This window comes from Stegostoma tigrinum, chromosome 18, assembly GCF_030684315.1.
Source record: "Stegostoma tigrinum isolate sSteTig4 chromosome 18, sSteTig4.hap1, whole genome shotgun sequence".
NCBI lineage: Eukaryota > Metazoa > Chordata > Chondrichthyes > Orectolobiformes > Stegostomatidae > Stegostoma > Stegostoma tigrinum.
This window is the reverse complement of record NC_081371.1, coordinates 45,480,843-45,507,672: the sequence shown is the minus strand read 5'-3', so window position 1 is coordinate 45,507,672 and position 26,830 is coordinate 45,480,843. Positions and strand designations below refer to the sequence as shown.

General features: G+C 41.1%; 1 protein-coding gene across 5 annotated transcripts in view; it reads left to right on the top strand.

Annotated features, from left to right (window-relative positions):
- Nucleotides 1-3,293: 3,293 nt before the first annotated feature.
- Nucleotides 3,294-26,830, top strand: part of rab3ip (RAB3A interacting protein (rabin3)) — a 47,898-nt gene continuing 24,361 nt past the window's right edge. Inside the window, exons 1-4 of one of the 5 annotated variants that reach the window (XM_059652488.1) lie at nt 3,294-3,697; nt 19,831-20,100; nt 21,463-21,718; nt 26,613-26,708. In XM_059652488.1, the coding sequence (XP_059508471.1) occupies nt 19,856-20,100; nt 21,463-21,718; nt 26,613-26,708 (597 nt within the window). In that variant the 5' untranslated portion in view covers nt 3,294-3,697; nt 19,831-19,855. Of the gene's footprint in view, nt 3,698-3,956; nt 4,075-19,830; nt 20,101-21,462; nt 21,719-26,612; nt 26,709-26,830 lie in introns of those variants that run through there. The other 4 variants (XM_048549070.2, XM_048549069.2, XM_048549072.2 and 1 more) reach the window with 4 other exon arrangements.

Genomic DNA, 26,830 nt, shown 5'->3' with positions numbered 1-26,830 from the left:
TCAAATGAACCTGTTGGACTATAACCTGGTGCTGTGTGACATCTGACTTTGTCCAGCCTAGTCCAACACCAGCACCTACCAACAAAGGAAGATGGTTGTAGTCTCTGGAGTTCAATCTTCGTCCCAGAGCAGGCTCCTCATGGGAGCATCCTAGGCCCAATTTTCTTTATATGTTTCATCAACGACTTTCTCTCCAACATATGGTCAAAGTGAGGATATTTATCGATGATAGCAAAATATTCTGCACCATTCACAACTCCTCACACATGCAGTGCAAGTCCGTATGCAGCTAGACCTGGGCAACATCCATGCTTGGAGTGCTAAGCAGCAAGTAACATTTACTCCTACCTCTCTGATGAAGGGTCTAGGCCCGAAATGTCAGCTTTTGTGCTCCTGAGATGCTGCTTGGCCTGCTGCGTTCATCCAGCTTCACACTTTGTTATCAGTAACATTTACTGCACACCATTGTCATTGCTTGACAATCTCTTTTAAAAAAGAATGTAACCATGATCCCTTGACATTCAATGGCATTACCATTGAAACATCCCCACTATCAACTGGTTGTTAGCATTGCTCAGAAGCAGGGACATAAATACTGTGGTTTCAAGAGCAGGACGAGACCGAGGAATTCTATAGTGAATAACTGATCTCGTCTCCCCAAAGTGGTCAAGATGCTCAACATCTCCAGGACAAAACAGGCCACTTGATTGTCATCTCATTCGTCATTCTTCAACACTGAAGCATAGTGACAGCGGCACAGCATGTACCATCGACAAGACGTACAGCAGCAACTCACTCAAACTCCTTCATCAATGCCTTTCTAAACTTTGGCTCTATTGCACTGAAGGACAATGGCAGATGATGTGTGGGAACAGGCCACCTGCAAGTTACTCGCCAAGCCACTCATCATTCTAGGAGATAATGGGAACTGCAGATGCTGGAGAATTCCAAGATAATAAAAGGTGAGGCTGGATGAACACAGCAGGTCGAGCAGCATCTCAGGAGCACAAAAGCTGACGTTTCAGGCCTAGACCCTTCATCAGAGAGGGGGATGGGGTGAGGGTTCTGGAATAAATAGGGAGAGAGGGGGAGGCGGACCGAAGATGGAGAGTAAAGAAGATAGGTGGAGAGAGTATAGGTGGGGAGGTAGGGAGGGGATAGGTCAGTCCAGGGAAGATGGACAGGTCAAGGAGGTGGGATGAGGTTAGTAGGTAGATGGGGGTGCGGCTTGGGGTGGGAGGAAGGGATGGGTGAGGGGAAGAACAGGTTAGGGAGGCAGAGACAGGTTGGACTGGTTTTGGGATGCAGTGGGTGGAGGGGAAGAGCTGGGCTGGTTGTGTGGTGCAGTGGGGGGAGGGGACGAACTGGGCTGGTTTAGGGATGCAGTGGGGGAAGGGGAGATTTTGAAACTGGTGAAGTCCACATTGATACCATTAGGCCGCAGGGTTCCCAGGCGGAATATGAGTTGCTGTTCCTGCAGCCTTCGGGTGGCATCATTGTGGCACTGCAGGAGGCCCATGATGGACATGTCATCTAAAGAATGGGAGGGGGAGTGGAAATGGTTTGCGACTGGGAGGTGCAGTTGTTTGTTGCGAACTGAGGGGAGGTGTTCTGCAAAGCAGTTTCCAAGCCTCCGCTTGGTTTCCCCAATGTCGAGGAAGCCACACTGGGTACAGTGGATGCAGTATACCACATTGGCAGATGTGCAGGTGAACCTCTGCTTAATGTGGAATGTCATCTTGGGGCCTGGGATAGGGGTGAGGGAGGAGGTGTGGGGGCAAGTGTAGCATTTCCTGTGGTTGCAGGGGAAGGTGCCGGGTGTGGTGGGGTTGGAGGGCAGTGTGGAGCGAACAAGGGAGTCACGGAGAGAGGGGTCTCTCCGGAAAGCAGACGGGGGGGAGATGGAAAAATGTCTTGGGTGGTGGGGTCGGATTGTTGCTATTCCTTCAATATCATTGGACCAAAATCTCAAGTGATAACGGGAACTGCAGAATCCAAGATAATAAAGTGTGAAGCTGGATGAACACAGCAGGCCAAGCAGCATCTCAGGAGCACATCCTCTGATGAAGGGTCTAGGCCCAAAATGTCAGCTTTTGTGCTCCTGAGATGCTGCTTGGCCTGCTGTGTTCATCCAGCTTCACATTTTATTATCTTGGACCAAAATCTCAAAACTGCCTTCTTGACAACAACAGGTTAAGACAGCATCTCATCACCACCTGCTGAAGAACAATTAGAGATTGGCAATAAATGCTGGTCTAGCCAGCGAAGCCAACAGCATTTTACTGAGCACTTAGCAATCACACAATAAAAAGTGTCCCTTTAAATTGCAGTGGCCTGCATGTAAGACATCTCGAACCAAACATAATTAGTTTGCAAGCAAACTGAACCAGTCAAAACTAAACTGTGACCATACATTCTTTGCCCAGCCAGTCACTACTTAACTGCTCAGACATTGCATCCCTCTCCACCCATGATATCAGGTGCTATTGCCTAAAATTAACTTTTTCAGATATTGATTTCACTTGCATCATTTAGCCCACCAAATCACGTAGTTAACAAAGAAGGCAGCTGAATCACAACACCAATATTCTGTAGAGATTAGAAATTTGAGCTCTTGTAGCACTGCAGCGGTGTTCCTACTCCCAAATGTTATGTGTCGTAACACCTCTGAACAGGTTGATTTGAAAATACCTAGCAATTAGATGCTTTGGTCTCAGTTGCACTGAACAGGCATTACGTTCACACAGAATTCTCACATGCGGAAGCAAGCCATTCAACGTAGCGAGTTCACACCGGCCCGCCCTATATTCAATAACAATTAATTAGAGTTCAGTCACCCTTGCTCCAAACCCACCATTCAACTATCCATCCCAAACTTTTAAACCCCGGAATTATGTCTTTTTTTTCCCTCCTCTTCGATTCCCTTGTCTCGCATTTCTGCTTTTTCTATGCCCTTTCCTTCGTTATTCTTGCTCTCTCCTCTCCCCATTGATGTTGCCGGATATATTCTGCCTGACCTACAAAATGTTCCTAGCACTTGTTTTGGTTTTAACTCAGCACTCATAACATTTTGCTCATTTCCCTGCTCAGCGAGCAACAACACGAACAGACGCACACGCAAGCTGACAGGGGAACGGAGGAGACCGCCGGTACCGCGCAGCCGCACGCATGCTAGGTAGGCTGGGGAGGAGGGAAGATGCCGGTAGCGCGCAGACGCATACGGAGGGGAATGAGGGTTGGTTATGGGGCTGTGTGCTGGAAGAGAGAAGCCGGTACCGCGCAGTCGTACAGGAAAGGTGTGGGTGAGGGAAAGTCTCTCGGACCGCGCAGTCGTACAGGAAAGGTGTGGGTGAGGGAAAGTCTCTCGGACCGCGCAGCCGTGGAGAAAGGTGGGGATAGGATGAAGAAGAAACAGTTGCTATTGCGCAGCTGCAGCAGGCAGACGGAGGGGATGGTGAAATGAGCGAGAAGAAACAGTCGCTGTTGCGCAGCCGTGGTGGCTTGGTGCAAGTGTTCAAGCAGAGAGGTAAACGGTGAAAACAGGTGGAGGAAAGTTGAGCTGGGTTGGGTCGAAAGATACGGCGTCTGAGGTGAACGGAGGAGGAGGGAAGGTGGAAAATAAAAACCCATCGAGTCACCGACAGTGGACTTTTTCTTGTCGGTTTGAGGTGAAAGCTTATTGTTTGGCAGGCGTCAGGTGAGAAAATAGTTGTGACGTTAAATGAAACCTTATGTTTCTACCTGAGGAGTCCTGGGCAGTATCTGCCGGGACCCTGTAAATACAACTCTCTCTCCTTCCTCCTGCATCCAGGACGCTCCGCAAGACCAACGGTTTTAACGGCTCGACATTTCATTATTTTCCACTTGAGTTCATGAAAGGGGAAGTGGCGGGTTCTGATTTTTTTTTGTGTGAATGGACCGAGTTGCCGGCCGCCGGCAGTTGGACCTTGTTGATTCACCCCTTTAAGGAGAAGGAAGGCTTTACCTCCGAGCCCTCCCGGCCTAGTTACAGCGGTGAAACCCGCACTGCTGCATGTCTCTGCGGATGGAGACTCGTCTATAATCGTGCATCAGGTTGAACGATCGTTTTGTTTTTAAATGTATAAAATCCAGACACTTCTTCTCCGGGGCTGTTCTCTGCACCCACAATTTGATGATATTAGACACTGATGAGATAAGATAATGCAGTTAATCCTGCAACGGGTTTGCAGTTAAACGCGAAAGAGAATTCTGGGGTTTTCCGAATCTTATCATACATTGAGTTACTTGAGTGATTTAAACATCGTTTTCTTTATTGTATATATTTTATAATTAAAGCGAATTCCGCTTACTTCTCTGTAAAAACATTAACCAACTGCGGTAATTTTATAGGCAGTCACCATTCTCATGTTAGCGCGAAATGAGTATAGCATGAACAGTATGTAGTTATTTTGTGCAGCTGACAAGACACGTTGGACTTTAGGTTTCTGGTTCATCTACAACATGTTCGTTGCCGAATTGTTCGGATGATCAGATCGAAAATTGCAGTCCTGCGTTCGCTCCCATACAGTGCAGTTGTAGTTCATTACGTGTCCTTGTATGCCCCGAGGAATCCCTGGTGGCGAGTTTTATAACATTATTTTGCTGACAAGCCATCAGGCTTCCTGAAGCTACTCAGTATTGTATGCTATCGTCATCATCCTTTATCACAATAATCCTGTTTATTGCCATTTTTTAACTCGTGATGGATGTGTTAGAATAAGTATGTAATCGGATTTTCATCTGACGATAATGAAAAGAAAGCTTAAGTGATGTATGTGAACACTGAATATTGTAAAGCCTTTTGTCTTTGTATGCAATAGGTATGTCTATACATAAAATTGTGGAAATAATATATGCTACTATGTATCAGATTAGTGTAGAAATTATCTAGCAGGTTTGGAAAATGGTATTTTGGCTTATTCCAGTGGTGCCAATAGCAGTGATGAGATTATCGCAATTTCAAAGTCAGCTGTTTTACATTTAAAACTGAGTAGAGGAGTCATTTAATCTGCGGGTCGTTTTGCTGTCTTGGGGGGGGGGGGAAAGATTCTTAAAACAGGGTTTTCATCTTTTCAATGCTGAGTTAGATGAACGTTTGACTTGTTAGGAGACTGTAAAATTCTGGGGGCAGGCAGAAAATTGGAGTTGAAGCCCTGATTCGATCAACTGTGATCTTGCGTTCCATTCAATTCAAACCATAGCATTAAAATTGTGCTGCCTGGTTCTAGAAAACATTTTCAGGATCTGCCCCATAAAGCGCAAAAATGTTTTAGTTGGGTATACTCTTACTCTTAATACCAATTGGTATATCTCGCTAAATATTTTCTCTCCGCAACTCCATTGTGCCATGAAGCAGCATAGTAAATTTTTCTGAGCTGACTTCAATGCAAGTACAAAACTAAGACCAAAACTGTACAGGATAATCCAAGAGTCTTGCTAATGTACAGTTATAGTAAGATTTCCTTATGTTTACACTGCAGTCTCCGTTCTTAGTAATAAAGGTAAATGTTCCATTGCCTTCCTACTGGGAAATGTACAAAGCTACTACCTTTCAAGCTGTAAGATATATATTACTGACATGGAAATTTAAATATTGTTCTTCTTTGTAGTTGTTCAAAAATATTTTTATAATGTCATTGTTCAAAATTGTCTTCATCCTATGTTGGAACAGCTGGTGTGAGACATGTTTAAAATATTACCAAGTCTGTCACTGTTTTACAAACATGTCTGAAAAGGGGCAGCTATAACTTTGAGGAAAAATACAACTTCTCCCTTTTGGATGATTTTAATCGATTGTCTTTTGAATTATATTGGCAGTGTATCTTATTCTACTAACTACTTTTTGGTTAGTAACTTGATTACTACAACAGAGAGAGAGAGAGAGAGAGACCAAGCCATGGACTCAACCCTTTGGTATCAGTGTATTATCAGCGGGCTTGTTTTACCGTTAGACTTAACTATGACAGTGTTCTCCTGATTAATCTCCCATCTTTAACTTTTTATGTCTAAAACATAAGCTTGCCTGAAATTTTGCACCTGGTCTTGTATTTCAATTTCAACATTCTTGTCTGTTTTCAGAGTTTTCTATTTGTCTCTCCTCTTCCTTTGTTCCTTTCCTTTACTGTCATGTCTCTGAATTACTCTAGTTTTGTCTTTTTGACATCTTTGATTGCTGTACTATTGACTTCCTTAGTCCAATGCTCTGGTATATAGTCCCTGTGCACTCCGTTCTTCTGTCCCTTCATCTTTAAAGCATTCCTTTTAAAACTGATATCCTTGACCAAACATCTCTTCATCTGCTCTCTATTAGCTCCTTGTGGCTCCATGTCAAATTGTTTCATAAAGCTAATTTGCAGCTGTGCTTTTTGAGGTTTGAGCATTAAATATGCTTATTAAGTGTAGTTGTTTTGATAAAACTGAAACCAGAAAGAGAGAGAATCTAAATTACATCTTGCTGCTGATAATGGAATTGCAGTTGTATATTGTCATTATCTTCACCCAGTCCCTTTTAATGAACAGCTAACAACTAAAAATTGCCAACACTGTCGCACTCCTAACTTGCAGTATTGCAGTTTTACTGGTTTAGCTTCAGTTGCCTATTCCTAGCCATTTGCCATTTGAACGTACTTATCAGCTAGTGATTGTCTTGATCATTTTGTACCTCACTAGACTCAGAGATGAGTGGAAGTAGATATGATTGATGTCCACTTAGTAACTAATTCAAAAGTACCCTCATGAGTTGTTATATCAGGTTACCTGCTCTTTATCAATGTTCCTTGACCTGTTGTCTTTTTGCAACCATTTTTATTATTTTCTATTTTTTTGAGTGCATGTTTATAATGGAAAATTTTATATGCTTGTCATGCCACAGTCTGACCGCCACTAGAACATAGAACATTACAGCGCAGTACAGGCCCTTTGGCCCTCTGTTACGTCGGACCTGTGAAACCAATCTGAAGCCCATCTAATCTACACTATTCCATTATCATCTGTGTTTATCCAATGACCATTTAAATTCCCTTAATGTTGGCGAGTGCATTACTGTTGCAGGCAGGACATTCCATACCCTTACTACTGATTAAAGAACCTACCTCTGAATTCTGTCCTATATCTATCACCCCTCAACTTAAATCTGTCCCCTTATGCTAGCCATCACCGTCTGAGGAAAAAGGCTCTCACTGTCCACCCTATCTAGTCCTCTGATTATCTTGTATGTCTCTACTAAGTCACCTCTTAACCTTCTTTTAAACATAAACAGCCTCAAGTCTCTCAGCCTTTCCTCATAAGACCTTCCCTCCATACCAGGCAACGTCACGGTAAATCTCCTCTGCACCCTTTCCACATCCTTCCTATAATGCTGTGACCAGAACTGTACGCAATACTCCACGTGCAGCTGCAACATGACCTCATGGCTCTGAAACTCAATCCCTGTACCAATAGAACCTAACACACCATACGCTGCCTTAACAACCCTATCAACCTGGGTGACAACTTCCAGGGATAAATGCATGTGGACACCGAGATCTCTCTGCTAATCCACAGTACCAAGAATCTTACCATTAGTCCAGTACTCTGTAGTCCTGTTACTCCTTCCAAAGTGAATCACCTCACACTTTTCCGCATTAAACTCCATTTGCCACCTCTCAGCCCACCTCTGCAGCTTATCTATGTCCCTCTGTAACCTGCAACATCCTTCCGCACTATCCACAAGTCCACCAACTTTTGTCATCTGCACATTTACTAACCCATCCTTCTACGCCCTCATCTAGGTCACTTTTATAAAAATGACAAACAGCAGTGGCCCCAAAACAGATCCTTGCAGTACACCATTAGTAACTGAACTCCAGGATGAACATTTCCCATCAACCAACATCCTCTGTCGTCTTACAGCTAGCCAATTTCTGAATCAAACCACTAAATCACCCTCAATCCCATGCCTCCGTGTTTTCTGCAATTGTCTACCATGGGGAACCTTATCAAACGTTTTACTGAAATCTATGTACGCCACATCAACTGCTTTACTCTCATCCACCTGTTTGGTCACCTTTTCAAAGAACTTAAGGTTTGTGAGGCATGACTTACCCCTGGTGCTGTTAGGCAGCAGTGCTAACTACTGAGTTGTTGTGCTGCCTTGTCGGCAGATTGTGGGCAAAATCTTGGCAAGTGGAATATATCCAGGAAAATGAGGTTATGTAGCTTGGCTGAAAGTATAGAGGAGCTATATTCAGAGTACCACCAAAAACAGCACCCAAGTCCAAATAATGGAAAAGGCAAATGGACTGACCTTTTATGTAACAGGGAATAAAGTATTAAAAATTGGAGGACTTGCATAAATTATGCAAGGCACCTCACACATCGCATCTATACTACAACCTTTTTTTTGGACCCCTTACCTAAGGATATTTTCTAATCAACCCGTTTAGCTATTAGGAGGGACTGGGTAGTTTGGACTTGTACTTTTGGGGGTTCAGAAGGATGTGAGGAGGTGACTTATTGAAGCAGAAGATAATTAGGGAGTTTGACAGAGTAGATGCAGAGAAGTTGTTTTTCTTTTGGGAAAGGTTAGGGCATGATCACTTAAGATATTGATTAGGAGGATTTTTTTCTTATGGAATGTAGTCTTTGGAATTTTTTTTAGAGCAGTGGACTGTTGAGGCTGGATCTTTAAGCACATTCAAGATTAAGGCAGATTTTTAATTCATAATGAAATGAAGTTTTATGGGGAAAGGCTGGAAAGTGGATTTGTGGATTATCAGATCAACCATGACCTCCTTGGCACTGCAGACTAGATGGACCAAATGGCTTGCTTCCGCTCCTATGACTTATGGCCCTGAAAGTTACTCAAAGCAGCTTTTCTCCTGTTAGTTGTTGCAATTTCAAAGTTTTTTTTTCTGAATGTACAGAGACTACTTTTTAAAATACACACTTCTTCCTGAAATATTGTAATGTTGAGATCATAGAATCCCTACAATATGGAAGCAGACTATTTGGCCCATTGAGACTACATTGCCCTCTGAAGAGCATCTCACCCAGACCATCTCCCCCCCCTCCTCCACCCTGCCCTTTTCTTATAACCTTGCATTTCATATAGCTAATTCAGCTAGCCCATGTGTCCTTGGATGGTGGGACAAAACTGGAGCACCTGGAGGAAACCCACACAGACATGGGGAGAATGTGTACACTCCACACAGACAGTTGCTTAAGGCTGAAATTAAACCCTGGCAGGGTGTTTTCCATCTTAAAAAGACTACTTGCATTCGTAAACAAAATGGTTTCTTTTACATTCTAAACTTGCAGTTGGTAATTGAGAGTTATGCCAATGCTTTGTACTGAACTGTAAATAATTTATTTTCTATTCTTTGTGCTTTTAAATAAATAAAGATAGCACAGAAGTCTGTGTGACAGCTGCAAATACCCATTCATTTGGTCTCAGCCACCGCATTAAATTCTAGTTGGCAGCTTTCGTCAGGAGTGCATCCAGCATGACCCACGCCATACATTGGCTGCATACTTGCATAATGCACTCCCTGTCACGGACAAGCTATGAAGGGAGTAGAGTTCATTTTTAATCTAAGATGTTTGAATGGTTGTGGGGCATACACACAAGGTAATGTGGGTACAATGTATGGCACTTAACAATCTGAAGAAATCTGCAGGGCATGTGAAAACTACTGCTAACATGCAAGCTAGAAGCAGAAGTAGGCAATTCACCCTGTTCTTCCTTTCGATAAGTTTGTGACTGATCTGTTTGTGCTTTGAATTCCTCATTCCCATCTACCGCTGAATATTGAATTTCCATGCCTAGCCAGAATCTATCCATTCAGCTTAAAAAGAAAACTTGAATGCTGGAAATACTGCTTGTAGGTAGTGCAGTGTGCATGTGCATGAAGCAGGGAGGACTTTTGGATACAGAACTGGCTCGAAGCAAGAGACGGAGGATAGTGCTGGAGGGTAGCTTTTCACACTGGAGGTCAATGACCATTGTCAGGATTCTGCGATTCCATGATTGGTGCAGGGTCCACTCCTTTTCATCATTGATCTAAATGATTTGGATATGAACATAAGATGTATGAAGCTTGCAGATGGCACCAAAATTGGTGTAGCCAGGACAGTTACCTCAGACTAAAACAGGACCTTGATCAGATGGGTTGGTGGGCTGAGGAGTGGCAGATGACATTTAGCTTAGAGAAATGTAAGGTGCTGCATTTTGGAAAGGCAAATCAGGGCAGGACTTGTATACTTAACGGTGAAGTCCTGAGGAGTATTGCTGAGCAAAGAGACCTCGGAGTTCAGGTTCATATTTCCTTGAAAGTGGAGTTGCAGGTAGACAGGATATTGAAGAAGGTGTTTGGTGTGCTTGCCTTTGTTAGCCAGTGCATTGAGTATAGGATTTTGGAGGTAATTTTGCAGCTGTGCAGGACATTAGTTAGGCTGCTTTTGGAATACTGCATTCAATTTGGGTCTCCCTATTATAAGAAAGATGTTGTGAAACTTGAAAGGGTTCAGCAAAGATTTACAAGCATGTTGGCAGGGTTGGAGGGTTTGAGCTGTTTAGAGAGGCTGAATAGGCAAGGTCTGTTTTCACACACCCCCCCCCCCCCCCCCCCCCCCAAGTGGGAGTCCAAAACTGGCGTGCATAGGTTTAAGGTGAGGGGAAAGATTTAAAAGGGACATAAGGATAATATTGTGTGTTATGGAATGAGGTGCTAGAGGAAGTGGTGGAGGCTGGTACAACTATAATATTTAGTAGGCATCTGAATGGGTATATGAATAGGAGAGGTTCAGATGGATATGGACCAAAATGCTGTGAAATGGGACTAGATTTATTTAGGATATCTGGTTGGCGTGGATGAGTTGGACCAAAGGGTTTTGTTTCAGTGCTGTACTGCTGACTAGGGACAGGTTCTCCCTATTCCATTAACAGCCTCCGGCTGTCTAACCGTCTGATAACCAACAGCATACTGCTAGAAGTTTGAGTGGTAAGTGTTCCAGGAGGCAGGGGCTGGGGCTAACTGAGAAGCAGAAGGGTGTGTGGGTCCAGACCCCTCAAAAATCAGGACTTCACTGCTTGGCCTTTTCCAGCAGCTGTGCTGACTGGTGTGATCATGGATGAGGAAGTGGATAGTGATGGAGAACTCTTGCTTTCAGGACAAACTTCTTGCACGGAATGTGATTACATTATCAATGCATTCATAGTTACTTCCCTTGGCCTGTCTTGTCAAATGATGTAACTGGTGGCATCTGCACATGAGGCCATCAGCCATGTTGCATTAAGGCTCATCTTAAAATATTCCGTGGCACTGACTGCACCATCTTCTGAGTCAGTGCTTCCAAAGTTTCTCAATCTTCTGACAAAAAGGTTCTCCTTACCTGTGTACTGCAAGGGCAACATCTAATTTTAAAAAGTAATTCACTCACTCTGGACTGACCTACAAGAAGAAACACTCTTCCTGCATTCATGTGTCTTGACTAGTATCTTAGACATTTCAATCAAGCCACTCTTGACTGTTCTAAATCCTAGTGGAAACAAACTCAACTTGTCAAACCCATCCTCCTCAGGCATCCTTCCTTAAATGAGGAAACCAAAACTGCACATGGTATGGGAGATGTGGTCTCACTAATACCCTAGAGACTAAAATAAGACATCCTTCCTATTATAATAAAATATAGCATCAGTTACACCTCACTGGTAGCATGTTGAAATCAAGCTGTGCTATTCCTGCAGTTGTCACAAAAGTTAGATTGTTAAAAATGTGAAGTATTCCCCAGGACAAGGTTTCTTTACTTAATAATGACTATTTATGACAAACAAATAGTCTGTCTACAGATAAATAATTTGAAACGTCAGCTTAATATAAATTATATATAAAAGAAAATCTGGAAAGCAGTTCAATGATCTCTGTTCACATGATCTGTTCAGATGGTACTTGTGCTAATCAGAATCCTGATTCTTGATCTTCCCTCTCCAGATACTTTCACTAGTTTGCAAAAGGCACAGGGCAGCTAGTTTACACTTTTAAAACTCCTGATTTATTAATTGAAAGTCACAGTTTACACCAACTTTTCTTCAGGCTTAAAGTACATCATAGAATCCCTACGGTGAAGAAGCAGGTCATTTGACCCATTGAGTCCACACTGCCCCTCTGAAGAGAATCCCACCTGGACCCCCCGCCCCCAACCACCCTACCCCTGTGACCTGCATTTCTCATAGCTATTCCACCCATCTAGCACATCACTGGACACTAAGCAATTTAGCATGGCCAGTCCACCTAACCTGCATATATTTGTGGGAAGAAACCAGAGGAAATTCATACAGACCTGGGGGGGGAAGCATGCAAACCTAAGGCTGGAATCAAATCTGGAACCCTGGTGCTGTGAGGCCACTTGCTGTCTGATGGCTGCAGAGAACAGAGTTCCTGAGGGGGTGGAGATCTGACAGCTTCTGCCTATCCTATTAACAGCCTCTGGCTGTCTAACTACCCAATAAGCAATCATGTAGTTGTTAGTCAGCAGAAGGTCAATGTCATTGCTGTATGGACTAGTGACCAGTTATCGATCAGTCACTTGTCGTTGACCAAAGCTCCAAAGACAACCCTTTGGCTCCAGTTCATTTGCAAGCTGCACTTCAACTATTGCTTGAACAAGCAGCTGCGCAAATGATATCAGGTTACTTGTCTTCAAACCATACAATAGTCCTCCAGCAATGTTTGGTTTTAAACTTTTTTCTCCCCATTTCAGCCCTCAATTTAAAAAATACAAAAAACAATAACAAGACACTGTCTTTACACATCCCAGTAGGCCTTGATGAGGTTCTGTAGGCATTCTAACTTTGTGACTTAGGCACCTGAGTACCTATGTAACTTGGAATTCTGCAGCTACTTTATGTTTAAGTAATTCTGTACATTCTATATTCTTCCTGTCAAAGAGAGCAACTTCCCATATTATTATACTCCATCAGCTGTATCTTTTCTTCACTCAACCTCTATTTATCTGTTTTTAATGTATTTTTTCCAACATCCTTTCCTGCCTGTCTTGGTGTTGTCTGCAAGTTTAGCTAGCATGCCTTACTCTCATATAGAAGTAATTAATGTAAAATGTTGCAGCCCCAGCACAGGCCTTGTGGGATTCCACTTATCACATCTTGCAAATCAGATTCAGACCCATTTAGAAAATAAGTGGTCCAAAAATTGAAAATATAATTCTTAGCAACATTTTGCTTTCAAATGCACACGCAATTTTGAACAGTAAGCAGCCCAACCATGGGATATCAATATGTATATTATGCTAGTTTTCTACAGAAAATCAATCTTTGTTAGTTGAAGTTAGAAGGAATAAATAAACAAAGAAGTAATTTAGTCCAGAGTTTGAAGTTGGAAGGAAAATGTGGAAGATTCAAAGTCTCACGGTCACAGACTATGATGAGACCCAAAAAGATTGCATTGGAGAAAACAGCTGATTGGATTATTTAGCTTGATGTAACTTGTCAAAAATTACAGTACTGTATATTGCAAATAACATGCACTTGAGAAAGTACTACTACTCTTTATAAATCTCTTCTCTCTCTCTCTCTCTCTCTCTCTCTCTCTTTCTTTTCTAGGATCTGATAGCAGATGTAACTTTATCATGGATACTGACATTATTTTAAATTAGTTGCTGTTCCAGTTGGCCCAGTTGAGTGGAAAATGGAACTTGACACACCTCTCTTTGCCCGTTTGGTGGCTAAATACTGAGGAGGCAAAGGTGTGGAATATCTCAAACTGGAATTTAAACTGGTTTTCTTGACCGACTACAATTTGCTAAAGGGCTGTAACTGAAATGTGTGTAAAGTTTTATTATTGCATGCAGGTCAGACCAAATAAGAAAAACATTTTCTTCTCAACCAGATTTTTAAAACTTTAAATGGTGGTTTCATGGTCATTGCTGAAACTGGTTTTATAATCCAGCTCTATTAAAGGATCTACTAATATCCCCAGAGCATTAGCCTGAGCTTGTGGATTGCTGATCCAATGAGATTACCAGTGTCATTATTCTCAGTGCTATGTTGATTACTTGTGCCTTGAATAACTTGTAAATATATATAATAAATATGCCAAATAATATTGAAATGACGTAACTTGAAAGCAAGTTAGTGAAGTCTGTGGAAATCTTTGTCATTCTGTATCAATTTGTACTTTGAGAAAAGTATGACTTAATTTCTGGACTGAGTCAATATGAGTACTTAATCAAGGTGATTAAGAAATCATTAACCATAAATGTTAGGTTTTAGTAGTCTGAATCTGAAAATTAGGTTGTAGCTTTGAAACATACTTTTACTAAGGTAGCAAATCAATTTTTGTGGCTCTACCAGAATTTTAATTCCATGATTTAGTTGCAGGGCTTGGACTACTTAGACAGCTATAAACTCACCTTTTGTAGGTATGAGCACTGAGCCCCTGCTAATTACAATGTGATTTCTGTGTTCTTTTGCAGTGGTAATGTCCTTACCTCTCAGCCAGGAAATCTGAGTTCATGTCCCATCTGTTCCAGAAGTGTGTCTTAACATATCTGAACAGGTTGATTAAAATATCTACAGGCCCTTCTGGTGTAGTGTTAGTGTTTCTATCTCTGAGCCCACAGGTCTGTGTTCAAGTCCTGGTTCCAAATGTGTGTAAAAACATTTCGGAAGAAGTTGATTAGAAATATTTCAGCATCGAATCATGTCAACGCAATCTGATAATGGAACAATTTACTGTGACCTCATCAAATAGTGATATGGCTTGAAGGGCCTACTTCTCCTGAGTTGTATGTATGCAACATGAATAATGCAAAATGGTTGTTTTGCAATGTTTTGCTTCTGGACCTTTTTAGTTGTGGTAGTTGATTAAATTGATCTAATGTGGGTACTTTCTGAACACTTCTGTTGCACCTTGTGTTGTATAGCTTCATGGGTGTTGGCTGCCCTTGGCTACGTTGTTCATGTGATTGTTCCTTGTTTAACTTGAGTGTAATTCAAATCACCTAACTATTGAATCTAATGTTACTGTCAGCTGATGTCACTGTGTGTCCTTTTTACTCAATAATATTTAGAAGAAATTAATAGGCTGCAAAGTACATTGTCACTTGGGCTGAAAAAGCTGCTACGCAAGTTTAAATTCTTTGTTACTTTATATCAAGTGTAGCTAACACTAGAATTGAGGGGAATGAACCTTGGCACCTCTTAGCCAATGTCTTAATATCACGCTAGGAAATCTTATTACCCGCTAACTGTTAGTTTCCATTTTCCTTTCCATACTAAGTTATGTATGCGTTTATTTTACATCGGTTCCCAAATATCATTGGTTCACTGTGAAATAAAAAAACCTTTTGGTCTCAATGCAGAGTTAACAAGGTGTAGAGCTGGATGAACACAGCAGGCCGAGCAGGAAAGCTGACGTTTCAGGCCTAGGCCCTTCAGAAATGGGGGAGGGGACGGGGTTTCTGAAATAAATAGGGACAGACGGCGAGGCGGATAGAAGATGGATAAAGGAGAAGATAGATGGAGAGGAGACAGGTCAAAGAGGTGGGGGTGGAGTCAGTAAAAGTGAGTGTAGGTGGGGAGTTAGGGAGGGGATGGGTCAGTTCAGGGAGGATGGACAGGTCAAGGGAGTGGGATGAGGCTAGTAGTTAGGAGATGGGGTTTGGGGATAGAGAAGAAGGACAGGTTATTGAGGCGGGGACAAGCTGGGCTGGTTTTGGGATGCAGTTGGGGGAGGGGAGTTTTTTTTTGTTTTTGAAGCTTGTGAAGTCCACATTGATACCATTGGGCTGCAGGGTTCCCAAGCGGAATATGACATGCTTGAGGACCACTTTGCGGAACACCTACGTTATGTTTGCAGCAAACAACTGCACCTCCCAGTCGTGAACCATTTCAACTCCCCCGTCCCCCCCACACTCCTTAGATGCTATGTCCATCCTGGGCCTCCTGCGGTGTCACAACGATGCCACCCGAAGGTTGCAGGAACAGCACCTCCTATTTCACTTGGGAACCCTGCAGCCCAATGGTATCAGTGGACTTCACAAGCTTCAAAATCTCTCCTCCCCCCAACCGCATCCCAAAACCAGCCCAGCTTATCCCCACCTCCCTAACCTGTCCTTCCTCCCACCTATCCCCTCCTCCCACCTCAAGCCCCACCCCATCTACCTATTAGCTTCGTCCCTGCCTCCTTGACCTATCCGTCTTCCCTCCCACCTACCCACCCCTCTCTCCCTTTACTGATCAACCCCCATCCCAACTCCTACCTACACTCACCTTCAGCAGTTTCATCCCCACCTCCTTGACTGTCCATCTTCTCTCCAACTATTCTTTATCCACCTTCCATCTGCCTCCCCCTCTTTCCCTATTTATTTCAGATTCCCAATCCCTGTCCCCTCCCCCACTTCTGAAGTAGTGTCTTGGCCTGAAACATCAGCTTTCCTGCTCCTCTGCTGCTTGGCCTGCTGTGTTCATCCAGCTCTACACCTTGTTATCGCAGATTCTCCAGCATCTGCATTTCCTACTATGTCTGGTGTCAATACAGTATTTGTCGACACTTCAATTGTAATGGAGCGTTGTTAGGCTGCTGCATGAGCCAAAGTCTTGTAGCACAGGTTTCATTTCTGAAGGGTCCTGACCGGAAATGTCAGCATTTCTGTTCCTTTGATACCACCTGGCCTGCTGTGTTCCTCTAACTCCACATGTTGTATCTTTCTGAAATCAAAGGTTTGAAGGCATCCATTAATGTCATTAGGCATTAGGTTTTTCCTGTAAATGTTAACTGACCTGTTTTATTGTGGGTGTATCATTGTTGTAATTTGCTTCTTGTGTTCCCTTGTTAAATAATAGTAAACTACACTGCATCAAATCTCTGTCCCAAAAGAGGATATGTATGACGTGATCCAACCTGACATCCTAAGATATAATGAAGTTATTTTTGGAAGAGTTAGTTTAATATTTGAAAAAAAAGAACAGAAAAAAGTAATTGGGAAGACACACTGTAGACATCAGATAAATAATTTCAATCATCAGCTTAATTTATAAAATTAATGTGATATTATACTGAAAGTGAAGAAATACTCCCAACAAAACGTATAATTTGTACACCAGTACTACATAGTCTTTGAAATCCTTTAGAATGGAGAGATTAAATTAATAAATGTGAAATCTCTATTCAAGTGCCATTTGCTTTTTGTCATTGTAATTAGTCAGAAGCAAAAGGCTTGAGAACCTTGGTTGTAGCGTATGACCTAAATACTGTAAAATATGGAATCTCCCCAGTGTGGTTAATTTAACAGCCTAATGTGTAGTCATGCCAGTAGAAAATACTTTGGGAATTTTAATTCTTTTAGGAAATCTTCATCAAGCAGATTTTTTAAAAGTGCAATATTTACTGCTTATGCACTTACGTACATGATTAGTTTTCGTTGGGGCCATAATACAAATGAATGTGTTGCAATTCAGAACAGCAAATTTCAATTTCTATGCTGCAAATTTATTGTCTGGCAGTGACGTAGCATCTCTTCAGCTTTTGAATTTACAATGTGTGTAATAAATGGAACGGGTCAGGGAGAGAGCTACAAGATTCAAGAGCTACAGGCTGTTATCAGCAGAGCTTGTGATGAAAAGCTTGGCCTAGATGAATAAAGTTGAGCCTTTTCAGTTCTGCTTTGGTAATTAAGCGTTTTGCTACTGACATGCAGACTAACTTTGTAGGTTTGTAAACCAAGAAACATAAGTTATAGTACATGGCAAATAAAACAAAAGACTGCAAAGTTCAGAAATTGCACTTGAGCTGCACCCTAACAATCTGAAATTTAAAATTTAGTTTTAAAAGCAATCTGGAAAACCAAAAGTTGGTTTCAGCTCTGCAGTTTTTGAGTTGTTGTAAAAAGCCATCTCATACACTGATGTCATTTAGAGAACACCTATCCTTACTCAGTTTGGGTTACGTGTAATTCATTCCCAGACTAACTTTTAACTGCCCTTTTCATAAAAACTAACAGTTGAAATAGAATTAGATAATATGAAGACCTGCCAATAGAGCCAATAGCTAGAGAATTTTTATTTAAATTGCCTATTGTACCTAATGTAGTTGTTTTGAAAGTGAGCTATAAAAATAGAAATAGGTAAAACTGCAAAATTCACAGCATACTGAGTTGGCCTAGCTGTGTCCTGTACTTAAAATTGCGCACCCATTGGTGTTATCAAAATCTGACTTTCAGCTGGTCTGTGGGAGGAGGGGAAGAAGAGAAAATTCAGAAATTGCTGACCAATTTCGCTGCTAAATGCAGACTATAAAATCCTATCTACGATCATTGCCAACCAGGTCACGTTTGCTCAGGGATCAGTGATTCACACTGACCAAAACACTCTGCTGTACTGAGCAGGATGATTTCTGAGAGCCTGGGGATAGAAATTTCACCTCCTGGTTGGCTGTCTCCAAATCAGGAAGCGCACAATTTGGTGTGTCTCAATGTGGTAAGAGGAAGCCAATAAAGAGAGTGAAGTGGGTGGTGGGTTCTTGATGGATGGGTCAGGAGGGGAGGAAGAAGGCGGTTGCTTTGAATTAGGTGCCCACCTGCCTGAGGAGGTTCGGTGCCAGATTGTCACCTGTTCTTTTTTTCTTCTACACCTGATCTTCCTTTCACACTGTTTCAGCCTATGAAAGTGGAATGTAGTTCATGCCATTTTATCAAAGTTATTCCTCACTTTTATAAATTAAAATTTTGATTATAAAAGTTCATGTAGATAAGATACTAAGTTTTAAAGCTGCTATTGTTAGACAATCAAAATGTCACCAATGACAATTAAGGACTTTATTAAACTGTGATTGCAATGAATGGAAGAGAAAATAAAATACTTGGTTCATGTCTTTGTATGCTGCAGTTGATGTACAGTATGTATCCGCATCTTTGAATTTTACTAAGACCATCCTAATGTTGTGGCAGGGCACAACCTAATTTCTGGCTTCAAACTATAACTTTCTGTATGATGTTTGCTAAAACATTTTGGTCTGTCATTTTGTATCAACATAGCTAGCTATTAGTCAGATGCTATGATACGCTATCCTGGAAAATGACCATTGCTTTAGAACCTTAAGTGAGACAGGCTTAATCCCTTCAGGAGAAAAAGGGAAGTCAGTTTGAAAATGGATTGTTAAAATTTTAATCTGGTAACACCGGTTCAATTTTACGAATCCTATGTTTGTTTTTATTATACTATGCAATCAAGATAGCACGCTAACAATGGAGCTGTTTATCACTTATCTCACATTTGCTGTGTAGTTCTTGGATACCTTGATTTTCATTTATCTCTTACAAATCACAAATAGGTCATTGTTATCCTTGAATGTATACATTAGGTGGATTAAATTTGAAAGGGAATTTTATGGCCGCTGCTGAGATTAGTAACTACATGCACAGAAAGAGCAGTGATCCTTTATGGTAGAAGTACTAGAGTAATAGAGGAAAAGGCAGAATCCTTAATTACTGTATCCTCAGGAATCAGCTTAACTAAGGAAACAAGAGAGCATTCCCTTTAACCTGGATGTCAGGGTTGTGCCCATCTGACTATTGCTCTATCATGGCCAGTTTCATTGGTTTACTGCATAATTTGAATTTGTCAGGTTCTGTTGCTATTTTTCTTAATAGCGTGGTTAATTCAAAATCTTCTACTTCAGGATAAGCTATGGGTGTTTTGTTTTATGCAAATATGCCGTTTTGTGTTTGAAGATTATATTTTAATTGAATATTATCAGGTTTTCCTTTTCCACAGGCTTACCTTTTTCTAAAATTACCTTTTTAATCTATATACAGGGTTTGATATAATGAACCCACTGCTATGGCAAGCAACACTCTTGAAGGCTTCCATGAGGTGAACTTGGCTTCACCTTCCTCTCCAGGTTACCCTGAATTAACTGAACTGGAGACCTCAGAAATTGCTACTTCAGAGCTTCCTTATCACCCTCTTTCGTTGGTGAGCTCAACCCCAATTCAGCCCACTGTACTGGTTGCTGTAGATCTTCCTACACAACCAATTTATCCATCCTCTCAACATCTCAGCAGCGGAGAATCAAGAAATGTCAGGTAAGTCTAACTTTTAAGTTTGTTCGTATGCTGTACTCTGTGATATTCTTCATTGTTTGTTGAATTTTTATAAGTAATAAATGAGCGCTTTTTGAAACAATAATTGTATTTTTAGAACATGGACTTTGGATGTGAGATTGCTTGCTGAGCTGGAAGGTTCATTTTCAGACGTTTCGTCACCATTCTAGGTAACATCAGTGAGCCTCCGACAAAAGAGGCTCTTCGTCAGAGGCTCACTGATGATGTTACCTGGAATGGTGACGAAACGTCTGAAAATGAACCTTCCGGCTCAGCGAGCAATCTCACATCCAGAACCTCAACCTGAGCTAAAATCTTCTCAAAACTCGCTAACATGGACTTTATTTTGGATATGTCCTTTCAGCAGGTGTCTGATTAGTTTTATGGTAGTCATTCATCTTCAAATTATGATGTTCTGCACCAGTAGTAAAAGGATAGTATCTTAATTGAGTAGTATTTGGCAAGCTCTCATGACGAGACATTTGGCAAATACAAGTGTGACCAAGGTAGAAAACCCCAAGTAAGTTTCCAAAGAGTAGTTACAGAATGCTACAGTTGATTATGTTATCACCCTTGAGTTAGGGGAACGTCAACCAGTTCCCCACTGTGGATATCTTTATATTAACAAAAGTTTGAAATCACTTTGCACAGCACGTGAAGTGCAGATCTGATTTTTGGATATGGTTGTCCCTGTGTCACTAACTGTAAGCACCCTTGTTAAACATGGGTAAATGGGTGAGATGCTAGACGGCAGTTGTGAATCTGAACTGTTGTAAATTTCGGAAGAAAACGTGAGAAAATTTCACTTAAAAGCCATGACAGTTTGCTGAGCATGTGATATACTTTTTAGGCAAGGAGGTTTGAGATTCATAACTGTAATAATTATGTAATAACTGTAAAAACTTTGCATGCTTTTTCAAAAGTTTGTATATCAACTTTCTATAGTATTGGCTTTCCCTTGTAGAAAATTCTTATTTTTTTTCCATGCTTCGGACATGTTAACTTTGTTTAGTTTGTTGCTTTGAAGATAGAGAATTTGTTTGGCATGGCTTTCAAATGCTAAAAATATGCCCCATATCTAGGGGCCTGTATCTAAATAATCCTGTATTTAATGTTTTACTCCTAGTTGCAACTATTAAGTTGCATGTACATAAAATTAAACCAATGAGCAATATCATTATAGCTGTGCAACAGCAATCTTATTAATTTCACTGTGTAAGATAGCCCTTTAATTCTGTGGTCCTGTAGTGTTTTGCACTTAAACAAAATTCAGCCTGCTCACATTTATTCTTCATACTTAAATCAGTATTTGTCATCTTTTCATAATATTATTAATGATTCCAGCAATCAATTCTCAATGTCATGTGCCAGCTCTGGGACAGTGTATGGCACTTCAAAACATAAGACAAGTGATATTGGCAATCATCGTGCTGAGGTGGAATTTTTACAAGGTGTGCTTGCAAATGAAGTGCAAGAAGATGCGGAGGATGCCTTGGGACAAAGTACAGACAGTCTGTCTCATTTAAGAAGTCCCTTTGTGTTGGAAGTAAGGGAGAAGGGCTATGAAAGATTAAAGGAAGAACTTGCCAAAGCTCAGAGGGTAAGATTATTTTTATTGTCAAAGGTGCTATTTCTATAAATAAGGGGTATCATAAATATTAGTTACGAAGATTTACTGCAGCTGATAATAATATAAATTGAATGGTTTGTTCATGACTTTATTTTTCCTTCTGAATGCCTTTGCTGGCACGAGGAAGATTTTTACGGTGGTTGTGCAAATAGGAAGTTTACTTCTTTCTATTTTAACTTTTTTTCATCAAGGACTAGTGGAGCAGACATTTTTGCACATGAATAATGGGAAGCTGTGGCTGTTGTCAGTGCCTGATCTAAAGTCCATTTCTAGCTGCCAACTGCGAACCACATCTTAAGAACATAGGGAGCTGTAGCAAGCAATTGAGCCCTTCGAACCTGCTCTGCCATTTAATACGATCATGGCTGATCTCCTCTCAGCCTGAACTCCATCTTCCTGCCTGCTCTGCATAACCTTTCAAACCGTTGCATCTTGTTCTAGGGTGTAGCACGAAGGGAAACATCAACTCTATCTATTTTGTCAATTCCCTTTAACATCTTAATTACCTAAATTAGGTGCCCCTCACTTCTCTCCAGAGAGTATCAGTCTAATTTGCTCAATCTCGCTTCGTAAGACAAGCACCTCAACTCTAGAATCAATCTAGTGAACCTCCTTGAAACTGCCTCCAGTGCAACTACACTGTTTTCTGTGCCGTATGGGTTCTGCCAAGGCCACTGGCAGAAGCCTTGGATCAAACATGGACAAAAGAGCCGAATTCCAGACATGAGGTGACAGTGACAGCCCTTGACGTCAAGGCTGCATTTGACTGAGTGTAGAATCAAGGACCCCTAACAAAACTGGAATCAATGGATACCAGGGCATGTTCTGCACTGTTTGCAGTCATCCCTGACACGTAGGAAGATGGCTTTGTCGCCTCAGCTCTAGGACATCTCTGCAGAGTTTCTCAGGGTGGTGACTGAGGCCCAACTACAGCTGCTTCATCAATGATTTTCCCTCTATCGTAAAGTCAGAAGTGAGGATGTTTGCCAATGATCACAGTGTTAGCAACATTCGTGACAACTCAGATACTGAAGGATTCTATGTTCAAATTCAGTCTTGGGCTGACCAGAGGCAAAGATCATGCAACATTCAACACTTGTGCCACACAAATGCCAGCCAATGACCAGAAACAGTCTAATCACTGCCCCTGATATTAATTGGTGTTGTGATCATCAAATCCCCAACTGTCAAAATCCTTGGGGCCATTATTGGCCAGAAATTCGCTGGACTCACCACATGAGCACAGTGGCCATAAAAGCAGGTCAAAGACTGGGAATACTGCTGTGAGCAACTCACCTCGTGAGTCCCCAAAGCCTGTCCATCATTGACATGGCACAAGTCAGGAATGTTGGAATACTCCCCATTTACCTGAGTGAGTACAGCTCCACCAATACTCAAGCTTGACACCATCTAGAACAAAATATGACATCCTCAAGCTGCTTCTCCTTCTACCACTGATGCTCAGTAGTAGCAATCTGTGCTATCTACAGGATGCAGTGCGGAAACTTGCTAAACATCTTCAGACAGCACCTTCCAAACTCTCAATATTTCCATCTAGAGGGTCAAGCCAGCAGGTACGTGGGAATGACACCATCTGCAAGTTCCTCTCCAAACTATGTTCCATCCTGACTTGGAAATATATTGCCATTCCTTCTCTACTGTGTAAAAATTCTGGAATTCCCTCTCAGGGCATTGTGGGTCAACCCACAGGATGTGGACTGCAATAGTTCAAGTAGGCAGTGCACCATCACTTGCTCAAGAGCACCTAGGGACAGGTACAGGCAATAAATGTTGACCAGCCAGTAATGCCCACATCCCACGAAGTATTTTTTTTTTACCAAAAAAAAGGAAAAAACACTCATGGGAACAAAGATGGTGGCAGAGGAGTAGGCAGCGAAAGGGCTTGTCTCCTTCATCCACATTTTTTTTTCCTCTCTCCCCTTCTTTTATTTTATTTAGTTTTTGCTCAAACTTACGTGATAAGTGGAGTTCTTTTGGCAGGATGGATATTGAGATCCTATAGATGTAGTGCATTTGGACTTCCTTGGGTTCTAGAGTGGTGGCAGTGGTGGTGCCTTCAGAGGCAGTGTGACTACAGAGCCGCTGGCCTGGTGCAGGATTCTTGCTTCTGCGTGGAGTGGGCTACTGGTGTAGCCTTGGTGGGACTGTAGCAGTGGAAAAGGATATGTTGGGCTCTCTGTTATCTATCTTTATTTTTTATTTTAAGTTAACGTGAATGATGCCATGCATGGCAATGATATGCATTTTTTGTTATTTTATATTGAATAGAGATGACAATAAATGGTTTGATTCAATTCAAAATTGTACACCGTTCTCTAGGTCCAGTTTTACTAATACCTTGCATGGTTGCTGCAAACGTCCAAGTTTTATGCTCATAATTTACCAGTAAATGCCAAAATTCCTCTTGCCTCCATTTATTATGTGCTGTATCTACACACGAGTCTGTAATTCATGTATGAGGGCACCCAGATCACTCTGTACCAAAGCACTCAGAAGTTTCTGTCTATTCAGATAACCAGTTGCTTTTCTATTCCTCTGAACAAAATCGATAAACTGCTTACCCACGTTAAACTTTATCTGCCAAATTTTGGCCCATTCACCTAAACTAGCCAGATCTATTTACAATTTTAAAAATTTCTTCATTGCAACTTTTTTCTATCCTTGCATCCAAGGTCTTAAGACAGATTGTAATTAGTCGGGGTCTGTGGACTGAACCCAATGATACCTCACTTGTTACATCTTGCCGAACAGGAGAAGATCCATTTATCCCAACTCTTTGTTGGTTAGCCAATCCTCTATCCAAGCCAATAAATTGTCATGAGGCCCATGTGATATCAAATCCTTTCTGGAAGTCCAAATGCACTACGTCTATAGGATCTCAATATCCATCTTGATTATTACATCTTCCAAGAACTGTAGCAGATTAATCAAATATGATTCATATAGAATCAGCAAAACAGCATGGAAACAGATCCTTCGGTCCAACTCGTCTCTGCCGACCAGAAATCCCAAAATGATCTAATCCCATTTGGCCAATATCCCTTTAAACCCCTTCTATGCATGTACCCATCCAGATGCCTTTTAAATGTTGTAATTGTATCCACTGCCATCGATTACTCTGGCAGTTTGTTCCAGGCATGCACCACCATCTGCGTGAAAATGTTACTCCTCAGGTCTCCTTTTAAATCACTTCCCTCTCACCTTAAACCTATTCTGTTTATTTTGGGCTCCCCCACCCTGGTGAAAAAGGCCTTGGCTGTTCACCCTATCCATACCCCTCGTGATTTTAAACCTCTATAAGGCCACCCCTTAGCAGGGCCAGACTCCGTCCCATCCTGACTGATCGTTTGCATTTTGACTTTCTGTCAGTCCTGTTATTACTTCTACAATATGACTTCTAACAACTTCCTAATCACAAATGCTAAACCAACTGATCCATAGTTTTCTCCTTTCTGCCTCTGTCCTTTTCGGAATAAGGGTGTTATTATAGAACTTTTCCAAGCCACTGAGACCATTTCTGTATCTAGCGAATTTTGGAATATCAACTGTCTGAGACTAAATGAAATTGTTTGTAAACCTGGTGTCATATTTTACTCAAGCTGAGCCTCCAATCACACCATTTATGTCATCACTTAAGACTGTCTTTTGTGTCATTCCTGTGTTAGCTCATCTATTGCTAAATCCGTCGTCATTGTTGTCCTTGACTATTCCAATGCATTCCTGACTGGACTCCCACACTCTACATTTGTTTAATTCCTCTTGATCTTATTCCAAAACTCAGTCTTTGACTTAAACCTGGGCAAATCCCTTTCGTCTATCACTCATTTGCTTACAGACCCACATTTTAAAATTCAACTTGTTATCAAATCTCTCTGGTTTCCCTCTTTGTACCTCATTGAGCTCTCCCAATCCTCCTCTGAGATATTTGCTGTCTTTTAATTCTTGCCTCTTGAGTATCCCTAATTTCTGCCTCTTTGATTTTGCTACATTGTTTGACTTGAATTAACTGTTCTAAAATTTGAGTTGCTAATTCAGACTTCATATTCTGAGACAAGAATCTTCAACCAGTTAACAAGACAAAATGTTACATGTGCTGTAGAGGGTGCTGTGCTCTTCTTGTTCTGTAATAACTAATTTGTTTTGTAAATATAATGAATGGTGAATACTTTTTTTCCCACTGATTGCAGGATCATGCAGTTTAAGTGGATTTGTTCTTTTGATGGAGATGCTAAGGGGAAGAGGAACAGGGAGCTTGATCTGAGTGAAGCTCCTGTCTTAAATTATCAAGTGGCAAAATTTGGTCGTCCTCATTTGGGAGTTTAAACCCAATGTGGTTATCATGATAAAGTAAAATATAGTTTTAATAGTTGAGGATGAACTTATTGCATTTTTTTAAAAGTTGCATTCAGTGCTGATGAGCAAATAAATTTTTTCCTTTTCCCTTTTGCTATTTGTAATAAGCAAAGGTATTAGGTTTTCTTTACCCTGGTTTTATGTAATTATTATTGAGATGTTTTCTTATATTCTGTGCATGATCATTTATGCTTTCTTCCGAGAAGAATGCACTGTGACAATAGTATTTAGCAACTTTGAATATTAGTTGAAATTTTAAAATGAAAGCAAACTCTGAAAATTCAGCTTTTGAAGTTTACTTGTGGGAACAGAAAGGGATTCCGAGAAGTTTTATCAAATCTGTGATAGTCATTCTTAAATACATACCATTTAAAGATATTGAAGTAAAAGTCTCCTTGTTTAAATAATTAAATGTTCAGATAACTGTTAAAAAATGCACAATATTGTTTTGCAATACAACATATAAGTAAATTATACATGTTTTTTCCAGGAGCTGAAACTAAAAGATGAAGAATGTGAGCGATTATCCAAAGTTAGAGACCAACTGGGCCAAGAACTGGAAGAACTTACAGCTAGTTTATTTGAGGTTCATATTCAGTGAAATTAATTTATGCTATGACCAAGAGCATATTGAACTTCTTTGCACATATTAAACTTGATGTATACAGCATTAAAGTTTTGCATTAATATTGAGTATCAGACATGCTT